A 14,815-nucleotide genomic window follows, 5' to 3' on the forward strand; every position below is an offset into this window, starting at 1 on the left:
CAGAAAAAAGAGTACCTGACCACTCCATTTACAAAAAGGTTTTAACTGTAATAAAGCTTTAATGATGGAATATTCCATGTGTTAGGTATGGCTGCGCCATCTAACATTTCAAGGTAATAAGCTCTTCCACCGACGACCTTGGAGACTCGGAAAGGTCCTTTCCAGGATGCCATCAGCTTTCCATGTCCTGCAAATTTTCGAACTTCTTTTATTTGTCCCAACACCAAGTCTGCTTGACTTAGTATCCTTGGTCGTACATTTTTGTTGTACTGCTTTTGCATGCATAGTTCCGTATATTTTTGTCAAAGTTCGATGAGGCATCCTTCATCGTTAATTGTATCAAGTTTGGTCAATTTTTATCTATATTGGTGCCTTCATCAATATATTCGGTCCAAATCGAGCCTTGACCGACTTCAATGGGGATCATGCAATCCATGACGTATACTAGCCAGAACGGGGCTTCATCCGTTATAGACTGTGGTGTTGTGTTATGGCTCCACAATATTTCTGGTATGAGTTTGGCCCAACATCCCTTTGCATCTGTTAACTTTTTCCTTAGAGCCTGTAAAATTATCTTGTTAGCTGCCTCTGCGAGTTCATTACTTTGTGGATGCTCGAGAGAGAAAAAACGGTGTTTAATATGAAGATTAGTTAAAAACGAAGTAATCTTCTTATCAGTAAATTGCCGACTATTATCAGAAATGATTTTCCTAGGCAGAATAATAGATTTCCAAATGAACGTTTGTACCTTGTCTGAGGTTATTTTTGCAAGTGGTTGTACTTCTATCCATTTTATGAAATAATCAATTGCTATTAATAGGAATTTTTCCTATCCTAGTGCTACAGGGAATGGGCCGAGTATATCCATTCCCCATTTATGAAAAGGCCAACTAATATCTGAGGTGTGCAGCAACTCGGCCAGGCTATGGATGAGTGGTGCACACTTTTGACATGCATCGCGCTTCTGTACTTTATTTCTACAGTCTTCTCGTAACGTCGGCTAGTAGTATCCTGCTCGTAAAATTTTTGTGGCCAAACTTCTGCCTCCAGCATGGTGTCCACGGATTCCATCATGGATTTTGGCGATAGCGTTTTCTGCATCTGCTCAGCCAAGGCACTTTAGCAATGGTCTAGAAATACCCTATTTGTACAGGTCGTCTCCCATCATGGTGTAATAGCTTGGTTTATGTCTAAATTACCTCGGGTTTTTGTTTTCTGGTATTTCTCCAGTTCTCAAATAGCGAATGAATGGGCTTCGCTAATCTTTTTTCTGTGACACACTTAGAACAGATTTGATATCTAAACTTGGTTCTATTAGTGTAAGATGAGATAATTTGTCTCATGAATCAGTTACCCTATATGCAGCTAATTTTGATAAAATATCAGCCCTATAGTTTTGTTCTCTATGTATATGTGATATTTCAAAATTTTAAAAATGTTGCATCATGTTTTTTGCCGAATTTAAATACTTTTCTAAGAGTGGGTCTCTTACCTGAAAATGACCAGTTACCTGTTGTACTACGAGAAGGGAGTCACAATATACCTTTAGGTTTTTGACTTCTACTTCTCTTGCTAATCTTAGGCCTGCAAGGAGTGCTTCATATTTGGCTTCGTTGTTGGTAGCTTGAAAGAGGAATTTTATTGACTGTTCGGCACGCTGTTGTCTTTTAGTAGGATCCCATCTCCATATCCGCTCTCATTTGATGCACCATCTACATATAGTTCCCATTCTGTGGTAATTTCTTCTGTGTTGGTGAATTTCGAAATAAAGTCGGCCAATACCTGGGATTTGGGAGATCCTCGTGATTGATAGGAGATGTCGAATTTTGAGAGCTCTATTGCCCATTTCGTGAGTCAACCTGCTAGTGCTAGGTTTGGTTTTGATAGTATTTGACGTAGGGGTTAACCAGTCCGAACTATTATCAGATGTGTCTGAAAATAATATCGCAGACGCCGAGCTGTGATGACGAAGCTGAACGCTAATTTTTCTATTGTCGGGTACCTTGTTTGAGCATTTTGTAGTACTTTGCTCACAAAGTACACTGGATGTTGTTCATTCCCTGTTTCTGTTACAAGCATGGAGCTAATCGTGTTAGTTGAAATTGAAAGAAATACGTAGAGGGGTTTACCTTCTTGTGGATTTTGGAGTATGGGTGGTGAACATAGGAGGTTTTTGAATTCAATAAAGGCTTTTTCACATTCGTCTATCCAGACAAACTTTTCTGCCTTTCTCAGGGTATTGAAGAAGTGATATGACTTGGCAGCTGTTGCAGGCAAGAATCGGGACAAGGCTGCTAAGCGGCCTGTGAGTAGCTGCACTTCCTTGATGGACCGAGGTGGTTGCATATTTATCATGGTCTGACACTTATTAGGGTTGGCTTCTATCCTCCCGTTTGTTAGTAGGAATCCGAGAAATTTACCTCCATGTACTCCAAATGCGCATTTTTCTGGGTTTAGTCTCATATTTTACTTTCGAAGTTGTTGGAATATTTCATTAAGATCAGCTTCATGTTGTTATTCCGAGCTTGATTTGACCACCATGTCATCGACATATATTTCAATGTTTTGGCCAATTTGATATTTGAAGACCTTGTCCATTAGTCTCTGATAAGTTGCTTCTGCATTTTTCAGTCCAAAAGGCATAACTATAAAACAAAAATTACCTTGATTAGTTACAAATGTTGTTTTATCTTCGTCATCAGGGTGCATTAATATTTGATTGTAACCGGAATAAGCGTCTATGAAACTTAGCACTTGATACCCTGAGGTGTCGTCTACCAGTCTATCAATATTCGGCAGTGGATAAGGGTCATTTGGACAGGCTTTGTTCAGATATGTAAAGTCAACGCACATGCATCATTTCTCCGAGCTCTTTCTAACCATCACCACATTTGCTAGCCATGACGAGAAATAAAGTTCTCGGATGAAACCTGCATAAAGTAATTTATGTATTTCTGCTGTTGCTGCATGTCTTTTCTCTGCGTCTAGGTTTCGTTTCTTTTGCCTTATTGGTCGGGCGTTAAGGTTGACTGCTAACTTTTGACATAAGAAGTTTGGATCGATTCCTGACATGTCAACAGATGTCCATGCGAATAGGTCAGAATCGGACTTCAATTTTATTTTATAAACAATGTTCTTTTATAAACAATGTTCTATATATATAACTTTACTTTTATAATTTTTCAATCAAAAATAACAAAGTGCAACATTCTTCATCTTTTCTTTTTTATTTCTCAATCCATGACTAAAAATTGTCAATCCTAATCATGAATCTTCTTTTTCTTTCTCAAATGTATGCCCGTACTGTGGCCGTAGTGGTGACACTGTTGATATATGTTACGCCAAGTATGGCTACCAGCCAGGCCACCCAACAGGTAGTCCGAAATTTCATAACAAGGGTCATTCTTCCACCATTAATGCCGCTGTCCCCTTACCTCCCAACACTTCTTTGTTGCACAACTCTCATATGCCCAACACTCTTCTTCTCATAAAAAAATTAGTCCTTCAAACCAATTTGGACTTTTGCCAAGTCTAAATACTCATTGTTTTTGTTCTTTGAGTACTTTTTTTATTATTAATAATTTTTCAAATCAAAATTTATTTTTGAACATTTGGATTATTGATTATAGTGGCACAGAATACATTGCATCAAATTTATCTTGGTTCATTTCTTACACACAAATTTCTCATATTATTGTTCATTTACTAAATGGCTCTCAAATTAATACAATTACTTTGACACTCAAATGTACTCTCACATTTTTATCTTCTTTTTGCACTTTACAAGCCAACAGTTTAAGGATGATTGGTTCGGGTAGAATAAGAGAGAAATTATATATTCTTGAACACAACTTCACTAATAATCTATCCACTACACATTCTGTAAATTTCATCCAATCCTCATCCATTACGCCTTTATATGATATTTTCGTTTAGAAAATCTTTCTAGACAAAGACTCAATCATCTACATATAAACATTTTTCACTTATTTTTATGCATCATGATGAGACTTGTGAAATTGTCATCTTTCTAATTAAAAGAAACTTTCATTTTTTCAAAGTTTTAATAAAGCTAATGCAAATTTTGATTTATTACATTTTGATATTTGGAATCCGTTTCGACAAAATTTTATTCAGAATCATAAATATTTTTTAACTATTATTGATGATTTTAGTCGCTTTATATGGGTTGTTTTATTAAAATCAAAAGGAGAAGTATAAAACCATGTAAAAAAAATTATTAATTTAGTTGAAACACAATTTAACTCTAAAGTCAAAACAGTCTATTCTGATAATGGACCAGAATTTATTTTATATTACATAATTTTTATGCTTCAAAGGGCATTATTCATCAACGTAGTTGTGTTAAAACCCTTCAATAAAATAAAAAGATAAAACGTAAGCATCAACATATTTTGATTATAGCTCGTATTCTTATGTTTCAATCTAATTTACCATATTTTTTTTTGTCTTATGCGGTTAACCATACTATTTATTTGTTTAATAGAGTTTCATCATCTGCAATTAATTTTAAAATATCATTTAAGATTTTATTTAATCATTCACCAAATTATTATCATTATCTTAAAGTTTTTAGATACTTATGTTTTGTTTTTATCCTAATAGCAAATAGATCAAAATTTGATCCAAGAGTACAAAAGATTGTGTTTATTGGTTTTTAACATGGTTTTAAAAGATATATTATTTATGTTTTAAAAGATAAAAAGACTAAAATTTCCAGAAACGTGATTTTTTAAGAAATGATTTTGTCCTTAGTCACAAAAAATGTCCAATTTCATACATTCAATCCAATATTACCAAACACATTCTCAAAAATTAGATTCAGTTAGTCTTCCTATTTGGCCAGAACCTATTTCTATTGACCCAGATCTCATTTTCATTAGTCCACCCACTAACCCACTTTCGTCTAATTCTTTATTTTCTCTAACAACCTCTCCTTCTTTTTTACTATCGTGTGCTAACCATCTTGAACCCATGACCACCGAATCTATTTCAAATCATACCCTCCTCACCTTTCACAATAGATAATAGTCCACCATCACCTCTTTATCCTATGTCACCTTCCTCATCACATGAGCAACTCCATCCTTGTCATTCTAATCGACCTCACCGACCTCCAACATATCTCTCTAATTACTTGTGCAGTTCCTCTCTCACCTCCACAAATCTCTCTCCCTAAGTGCAGGTATCCTTTATCTTTAGTCATATTTTTTTCTTCTCTTTCATCATCATATAATAAATTTCTTTTATCGCTATATTTTGATATTGAGCCAACGTTCTTTAAGGACGCCAATCAACACTCTAATTGGCGTAGTGCTATGAAAGATGAGTTGGATGCTCTTGAGTTGAACAAAACTTGGCGTCTTGTTGATTGTCATGCATGTGTTAAGTCGGTTGTATGTAAATGGGTTTATCGCATCAAACGCAAAACTGATGGTTCAGTTGATTGATACAAGGCACGTCTTGTGGCTAAAGGATTTACCCAGATTGAAGGTGTTGATTTCTTAAAAAACTTTTCTCCTGTTGTCAAGCCTGCCACCATCAGATTGGTTTTGGTATTGGTCTCTATGAAGCATTGGCCCATACATTAGTTGGATATTAATAATGCTTTCTTACATGGGGATCTTTCTAATGATGTTTACATGATTCTGCCACTCGAATTTACATCTTCTCGACCGAATCAGTGTTATAAACTGCTGAATTCATTGTATGGTTTACGACAATCTAGTCGTATATCGTAGGACAAACTTTCTCATCTTCTGCTATCTCATGGATATCAGCAGACCTTATCTGATTATAGTATTTGTTAAATTTATTGGTGCTCAAATTTCTATCCTTCTAGTATATGCTGACGACGTTGTTCTAGTATATTGTCTTAATCTTTTGGAGGATTTTGGTTTATTAGGTGCTAAACCTGCCTCTATTCCAACGGATAGTGACACATGACTATATCAAGACAATAGTCCCGGTTATTTGACCCTTATGTTTATTGCTGTTTGGTTGGATGACTTATCTATCTTATCACTATCCGATCAGACATTATATATGCCACTCAACAATTAAATCAATTTATGACGTCTCTTACTGACTCTCATCTTCAAGCTGCCAAGTGTGTTACGATATTTGAAAACTAGCCCCAACAAAAAACTTTTTTTTTCAAGAGAATCAGAAATTCAAATCCTCAAGTTTAGTGACCCCGATTGATGGGTTATCTTGATATTCGAATATCGTTGACTGGTTATTGCTTTTTCTTAGATAATTCTTTGGTTTCTTGAAAAGCTAAGAAATAAACCACTGTTGCTTAATCATCCACTGAAGTTGAATACCATGCCCTTGCTAGTATAATTTGTGAGCTTTAATGACTACTAAATTTTTGTAATTTCTTCACATCTCTTCCATTCGTCCACCAGTATTGTATTGTAATAATCAAAGCGGTCTTCACATCGCCGCTATTCCAGTATTTCATAAACAAACCAAACATATGGAGGTTGGCTGTCATTTAGTTTATCAAAAAGTTTAAGTTAGAATGATGAAACTTCTTTCCATACATTCTTCTGGATAGTTAGCCGATATATTCACTAAACCTTTATCTCCTCATCCCTTTTATCGCAATCTTTTTAAGCCTAGTATTCTTGACATCTTTCACCTCCCCCTAGTTTGAAAAAACTTACTAAATTACTATTTTACATTAGCCTATATTAACAACAAAAAAATCTCACACCAGCCTATAAATTCAATCTAACTAAATACATAAATTCTATCACAATTTTAATTTTTATTAATTTATTTTATCTTATTTTTATTTATTATCTTATCTTTATTCATTATCTTATTTTTATTTATTCTTATCTTTTATAAATAATATTTTATATATATTTAACTTTTTTTATATTTTTTAATAAAAAAATATAGAATATAATATTTTTCGCTTTTTCTTTTCTTACTCTTTTACAATTTTATTATCATACACACACGGTGGCCGTTTTATCTTTCAAAAGTTAAAATAATTAGTTTTATTATCAATGTCTTATTATCTTTTGCTTGTCTTATTTTTATTTATATTGTTCTTCTATGTGTAAAGCAAAATGGGCGCGGTGTACATGCCATATTCTAGAAAAGCAGTTATCACTTGCCACAAGTTATATTAAAGGAAAAAGATGATTATTAGATATATAGAATAAAGTAAAATAATATTGGTTTAATTACTTTTTTAAGTTCTTATATTTTCATTAATCTTTAATTAAATTATTACGGTTTAAAAATTTATAATTGAATTATTATATTAGATAAAAACATGTGATCATATCCTTACCAATTTTTATTTTCTTGAAATACATTAATTATAAAATTTTTTTAGAATATTTTATAATTTATTTTATATCAAATAAAAAATAATTAGAATTAATCTAATTAAAAAATTTTATCTAATATAAAAACTTAACTACAAATTTTTAAATTATAAAGGCCTAACTAAAAATGGATAAAATTATAAAGATCAATAAAATAATTAAACTAAATATTTATTTACCTATTTAAAAGTTAAAATGCAAATAAACTATTATACAAATATAATTATATATATATTTGTACAATAAAAATGCAAACTATTATTATTGTTCGTTTTTTTTTTCTTTTTCTTTCTTTTGAAAAATAGCATATATGACTTCTTGTATTGTCAAGTTGGATGAATCCCTTTTCTTATTAATGGAGCACTTTGTAATAAGCCTAAGGAAGAGTATTCCATCTCTAATTGTATTATTATTATATTTGCAGCACTGAAGATTGTCTATATCATTTTACACTTGTCAGCAACTAATCTCAATACTTAGCTTTAAATAATGAAGAAATTAAAATATCAACATCATGTAGTAAAATCATGAATCTAACAGTAGATAATAAAAAGTAATGCACTCAAACGAATTGGACATGCATGATATAAATCCTCCTAATAATGATTAGGAGGTAGAATAATTTACATTATCTGTGGGTTCCAACTTGCTAAACTTTCTCTAAGTATTTTCATTATATATATACATTATATATCTCAGATATATATATATATTTAAGACTCGTGATAGAGGGTATCATTTTAAAACGATAATAGATAAAAATATTTGAATAGTAGTAATAAATTTAATTAAATATTATTTCAATAGGTTTAATAGAAAATTGTTAATTATATATATTTGAATATACACAAATATTTTTTGTGAAATATTATTTGGAAGATTGAAGTTACTTTCTTACACTCAAAATTATTCATGTTGCTAGGGGCACTAAATTTATATAATGAAGAAGATATTAATTAGAAAGTTAAAGGATATACTAATTATTCATACCTGGTTTTCTGTTCAATATATTTAACATATCTTCTTCCTCTAATAAGACTCACTGCTTTTGGAATTTTTTTCCCCTCAAGTTGGTTTGAATATTCTGCCCCCTCAACATTGCAAATAAACTTTCACATTAAATCTAGAGAAATTATTTTTATATGAACATAAATTTAACACTTTCAGTTTAACCCAATTTATAGTAAAAGTTGATTTAATTTCTTAATTAAATTGATTTAAAACATGCATAATAAGTATATATCTATTTATAAATTTTGCATTATTCTTATTGTAAATATATTTAAATAAAGTGTTGAACTTGTGTTTGTATTTCAAATTTAGAGCCTTGCGGAACAACCAACGGCTATTTTCTTTTTTTTTTTGTGTTATGAAAGTAGAAGTGGTGATATATTTTAATATTGTAATTTTTTGTATTTTTTAAAATTGTGAAATGTACACAAATCTGAGGGTTCGATTTCTGTATTTAAATTTTTTTATTTTTTTACACAAATCGGACGATCCGATTTGTGTACCTCTAGAAATTGGACGGTCCGATTTCTGTACCTCTAATAAATCGGACAGTGTGATTTCTGCTTCTCTAGTTAAACGATTCCATATTTGAGTATAACATCCCAACAATTCATATTTTAAAAAAATATTACTACCACTCCAATATTAAAAATAAAAAATTCACAACCAATACTAGAAAAAAAAATAAATGAAATATATTTTTATATTAAAAAAGGTAGATTCCTTTGCATATTTGCATATCATAATATCACATCAACCACTGCACGTGCGCAGAGATGGAGCACGCAGTAGAACACATAGGCAATTATTTAAATAATAAAAGAAAGAAAATGCAATCATTTAAGATATTAGATGATATCTTTTGTATTTTATCTTTAATTTTTTAAATTTATTTTTATTTTATAAGAGTAATTAAGAATAATAAATTTTGTCTATCAGTGTGTTTAGATGTGATTCTTTGGCATAACATTGCCTTTTATTTCAAAAATTACTTGTGATGTATTTGTATAAAACTTTTAAAATAGAATTAAAATATTTAAAACAAAAAAATATACTTCAACATTTTCGGAGAACTATATAAGAATAATTTATTTATAATTAAATTTTTTTAGTATTTTCAGTTATATAAAAAATTAAGTTGAATTTAATTTTTATGTAATATTAGTGTAAATTTTTTTTTAAATAAATAACCAATCATATATTATCACATTATTAATAGGGCAAGAAGTCCAAAAAGAACAACTAAAAAAAAAAACAATACGAGAGAAGGCAACCCTCCTAAAATCCAGAGAGAATTGAGAAGAGAATCATAAAGAACTAAAAAGGGAATTGAGTGTGATCATGTACTAATGCAACTACATAATTATTTTTCTCTCTAAATATATGATTAAGTGACACATTTCAATCCTTCTCAAGCTGAATATTATGGTATCCCTTTTGGGTTGCAGTTAAAAGTTGAAGAAAGATACTCAAAAGTCCGATCATAGTGATTGATGAGCAAGTTTCCAAACTTGCACTACAAGAAATTTACTATTTCTAATGCACTCCTGATCACTGTAGACTCATATTCCATCCTTAGCCAAATTCAAACTAGACAAAGACAATTTTGAATTACAGCCTAAGTTCTCAAAAACTCAACAATTACGATGGTGCCAAAGACTTTGACAAGTGGCTATATATAGAAAAAGGAGTCACATAATAACTCCATTGAAAGTGCGAATAACCTTCCTTAAATTAAGAAAAGAAAGTGGCCAACATTTAATTAGTAAAAGAAAAATTAGTAATTTCATATTATTAGATATAATCTCACACCGTTAAAAATATTTAATAACTATAAATCACAAGATTTATTAACTCCTAACACTTCTCAAATATTATTTGTTTTTTAAAATTTATTTTTTAGTCAATTTATTTATTTATTATTATTTAATTAATTTAAATATCCACTTTTAGATATTAATTATTCAAAATCAAAGAAATTATTTGTTTTTTATTTTTTTCTTCTAAAAATTGAATAAAATACAATATTTAAAAAATATCTAATTACACTATTAAATTAAGAATAAAATATCGTTTTTAACTTTTGTCTTCAACGTTTAGGATAAGTTCTAAAGTTTCTAAAAGATAGAAGATCTAAAAAAATTGAAGCGAATCATGAATTCATTATTAGTCTAAATTAAATATATATATATAACAAGTAAGGCTTAAATATCATTGGCCAAAGTTTCTTATTCTTTTCAGTGAAAAAATCAAAATAGTAAAATTTTCAATCCGTTGAATACCGAAATTATAAGCTAAAATGGACTAAAACCCCAAAGTGGTCCCTGAGATTGGGCGAGTTACCCATAATTGTCCTTGACTTTTAAAATTCCCTAGCAGCATCCCTCACATTCAGCTCCGGGACCCATAGTTGCCCTTCGACCCTTTCCGGCGCACAATCAGCAAACGGAGGGATGATCTGGCACCTCCAATGCCACGCTGGAGCCAGCAACGGCTAGCTGATGTGGCAAATCTGAATTTTGTACCCAATCTGGTCCATGGTCCCATTAAAATCCTAAAAGCTAAGATCATCCTTTTTATCACCTGAGCTTCAAACTGCTGCTGCTGATTCCTTCTCAGATCATCCTCTTCATCGCCTCCATGTGCAGGAATCAACAATTCTTCTTTACCCGCATTTAACCCAGCATTGCCCATATTCTGGTACAATGGATTCGAAGTCAATATCCGCAACCCAGAATTCTTACTTATCTCCAAAACCTCAGGCAAACCACCACCACACCCCGTCGACATGCCCACATCGATCCGAATAGCTCTGTTCTCGCAGGCACCATTAATACCAGCCGTCTGAATTGTGTGTCCCATGATCATCCTCTTCGCACCAGGGACCGTCTTCAGAACATGTTCAAGAGTCGCACAATCGCAATCCTGAGCAACCTCATTTGAGAATTTCCTCAACCAAACGGCAGCATTCCTCCCCCGGCAATACTGCGGCGAAAACTTCCCCGAGGAGCCATTAATCCAATTCCTAACTTCCTCATTGATCCTCTCCAAACCGTAATCAACATGCTGCGGCAACAACCCTCCGTGAACAAAAACGGAATCCCCAACAACCAAGAGAGTTACATTCTGCAACAGAAACCTACTCGAAATTGGGCCGTTAGGCCGCAGGGCCGCAACCCGGGCTCGAAACCCGTCGAAGAACTCTCTTTTCACACCGTGAAATGACATCGGAACCCCTTTGAAGGGGTCTGTGGGGGTTTCTAAACCTTGGCAGAGGCCCTTCATTTTGTTACCAACACTGAACCACTGCTCCCAAACCCTAAATTCATCTAGAGCTGTTTTTGTTACAAAGCGGAAATCACCCTCAATGTTCATGATTTTGTGGTTGCCGTTCATGGTGATGATCTTGCCGCCGCTGCGGGCCGCCTCGCGTTTCAGCTTCTCGAGGAAGTAGAGGATCTTGAGCTCGTCGCCGCCGCGGTCAAGGACATCGCCGACCTGGACGACGGTGGCGGAGCCCCCTACGTAGTGGTCAGTGGCATCGATAAGGCCGGCCAGGCGTAGCGCCTGCTTCGTCTTGTCGAGGTCGCCGTGGAGATCGCCGACGGCGATCAGGCGGCTCGGAGAGGGCAGCCCGGTGGGTAATGGCGGTAGGGAGCGGGAAATTGAAGGGTTAGGGTTTTGTAGCGGCGGCATCGGGAGGAGGAAGAGGCCACTGACTGAGAAGTCAACGAAGGTGTCAACGAAGAATGAGAGGAGATTGGGAGCGTCTTTGCAGATGGAGATGGAGCTGGAGCTGGAGGCGATGAAGAGGATGATTTGAGAAGGAATTAGCAGCAGCAGTTTGAAGCTCAGGCGATGAAGAGGATGATCTTAGCTTTTAGGGTTTTAATGGGACCAGGGACTAAATTGGGTACAAAATTCAGATTTGCCACATCAGCTAGCCGTTGCTGGCTCCAGCGTGGCATTGGAGGTGCCAGATCATCCCTCCGTTTGCTGACTGAGCGCCGGAAAGGGTCGAAGGGCAACTATGGGTCCCGGAACTGAATGTGAGGGATGCTGTTAGGGAATTTTGAAAGTCAAGGACAATTATAGGTAACTCGCCCAATCTCAAGGACCACTTTGGGGTTTTAGTCGCTAAAATGTTTATCTTTAAAAATCTTAACCAATACTTAATTACCTTAAAATTTGTGTGTGCCTGATCTATTTATATTGTTTTGCAGGTAAGGAGCGAAGTCATAATTAAATTGAACTGTGCCAAATGATTGACATAATTAATGATACATGATGCAATTATTTCCCTAGTCTTTTCACTATCACTACTTCACACAGTACATCCACCATTATTTCAAAAAGCATTAGTCATTTCGGTATAGAACTTTTGATTTTTAGTTAATCACAAGTTATATCTATTCATATATTAATTAATATATTTATATTCTAGATAGGCAATTCATTCGGCTGAAATGATAACTATTAAAGACAGAAAATAATCATGCAAATCAAGATTCTGTCAAGAAGCAATTAGAACGAAGCTCTTAATTAACTGTAGCAGCTTCTGGAGTGTGGTAGTTACCTCTTCTACTTGTGTATATAAGGTGTCTTATATTTTAGTGACTATTGATTAGTGTTTCTTCTCTCTAAGTCACTACTGCTATTATATTCTGTTTCTCATTCTTCAAATTCATTTGTGCTCATTCTTATTCATTTTTCCTAGATTTTTCAATCTCTAAGCAATTTTTATAGGATTTCTGTAATAGATAATCATGAAGATTTATAGTTCAAAATGCAATTATTTAACGAGAAAAGCTCCCCAACAAAGTCCAATTAAATTAGATGAGTGTTAGGGGGCAGTAAGTTGTATGATTTGTAGTCATCAATTAGCCATTATTGATAATTTTAATAGTGTGAGATTTCATTTAAGGGTGGGAGATCACTCACTTTACTTTTGCTAATTAACTGCTGGCCAGATTTCAATAAAACTGTTGGCCTTCTAGACTTTTCCATTAAATTATTATCAAGGTTTGAAATTCATGTACGCGCTCACCTTTGTTGCTGTTGCTGCTTCTTCTTCTTCTCTTCTTCTTTTTTTCTTATCTTTCTCTTTCGTTATTATCGTCGCTGTCATGACTACCACCTCCGTCACCATCCTCTTTTTCCTCCTTCCTTTTCCTCCTCCTTCTCCTTTATCTTTATTGTCATCGTCATCATTATCATCATCGTTATTATTATTACCATCATTATCGTCTTCTTTTTATTATACGTATAATAGTTCAAATCCATAATGCACCAAAATTTTTTAACAATGACGACACACAAACAAACTCAGTTCAAAACAAGCTTAGACAAAGTGCACCTTATTTAAATTCAGAATGCATTGAAATTACTCAATGATAACTCAAAACTCTTCATTATCATCATCGTCTTCTTTTCTTGTTCATCTATCTTCTCCTTTTTTTTGTACTTTCTCATGATTTTTTTGTTTTACTTTCTTAATAAGAATAAAAAAAATAAAACAAAAAAAAAGAAGAAGAAACACATAATGCTGCAAAATCAGTAAGAAGATGAGAAATTTATATTCATTCAACTAAATAAGATTGCAATACAGTATAAACATGTTCATTCAAGTCTAATATAAGAAACAATGTTCTTAAAAGAATAAAAAAGCTTAATAGAAAAAGAAAAAAGAAAGAAAGAAAGAAAGAAAGAAGATGAAAAAGTAAAAAATTACAACATTAAAAAGATATTTTTATGTTTTTATAGCGAAATTTTGGTGTCAAAATTAAGGAATTTATGTGTTATTGTTATTTTTCTGATAAACTCTGTATAATTAAAAATTCTTTTTCTTTTTTCTCCTCATCTTTTGTTTTTTTCTAGTTTTTTTTTCATTATTTTTTTATTTTTTTATAATTATTTTTTATTCTATTCTCTTAAAAAGAATAAAATAAAATAAAAATTAAATAAAAAAATAAATAATGTAATATCATATGAAAAAGAAAAAATATAATAATAACACTATCAATAAAAAAAAAGAAAACACACCAAAAAAAAAACAATATTTTTTACTCATGTTATATAAGTAAATTTTGTTGAGTTAACGTTTAAACTAACATAATTAAATTTAATTGTCAAAAAAATTGAATATGTAACGAAACTCTAATTTATGATGGATCAAATTTAAATTTAGCTCTAATACACATAAATATATCATATGATATTGAATATTGATACCCAAAAGGCTCAACCCGTGCAGAAACCCATTATATATATGATTAAAGTTTATAAACGACTTTTAAGAAAGGTCTAGCTAGCTAGGGCATATTCATATGCATTTGTATGTATATTTTAATTCAAGTGTGGTTTCTTGATATTTGAACCACTTTCTTTTGATTCCTATTCTAATTAACGACCCCACAATTGTTCAAGTGCATTTG

General features: G+C 32.5%; 1 protein-coding gene across 1 annotated transcript; it reads right to left on the bottom strand.

Moving 5' to 3' along the window:
- Positions 1–1,902: 1,902 nt before the first annotated feature.
- Positions 1,903–13,589, bottom strand: LOC130974448 (shewanella-like protein phosphatase 2). The gene is made up of 3 exons (XM_057899336.1): positions 13,528–13,589; positions 11,038–12,177; positions 1,903–2,083 (listed from the first exon to the last, which is right to left on the bottom strand). Exons 1-3 carry the CDS (start codon positions 13,587–13,589, stop codon positions 1,903–1,905), a joined length of 1,383 nt encoding a protein of 460 aa, XP_057755319.1.
- Positions 13,590–14,815: the final 1,226 nt, after the last annotated feature.

The sequence above is a fragment of the Arachis stenosperma genome, chromosome 4 (assembly GCF_014773155.1).
Source record: "Arachis stenosperma cultivar V10309 chromosome 4, arast.V10309.gnm1.PFL2, whole genome shotgun sequence".
Classification (NCBI taxonomy): Eukaryota; Viridiplantae; Streptophyta; class Magnoliopsida; order Fabales; family Fabaceae; genus Arachis; species Arachis stenosperma.

Excerpts from the sequence above, each read along its gene's own strand:
- LOC130974448 (XM_057899336.1), bottom strand. The coding sequence starts at position 13,589 with ATGACGATGACAATAAAGATAAAGGAGAAGGAGGAGGAAAAGGAAGGA. Across the intron at positions 12,178-13,527 it reads GAAGGAGGAAAAAGAGGATG|CTCCAGCTCCATCTCCATCT; the intron begins GTGACGGAGGTG and ends CATCGCCTCCAG. Across the intron at positions 2,084-11,037 it reads AATGCGGGTAAAGAAGAATT|CTCCATGCTTGTAACAGAAA; the intron begins GTTGATTCCTGC and ends TAACACGATTAG.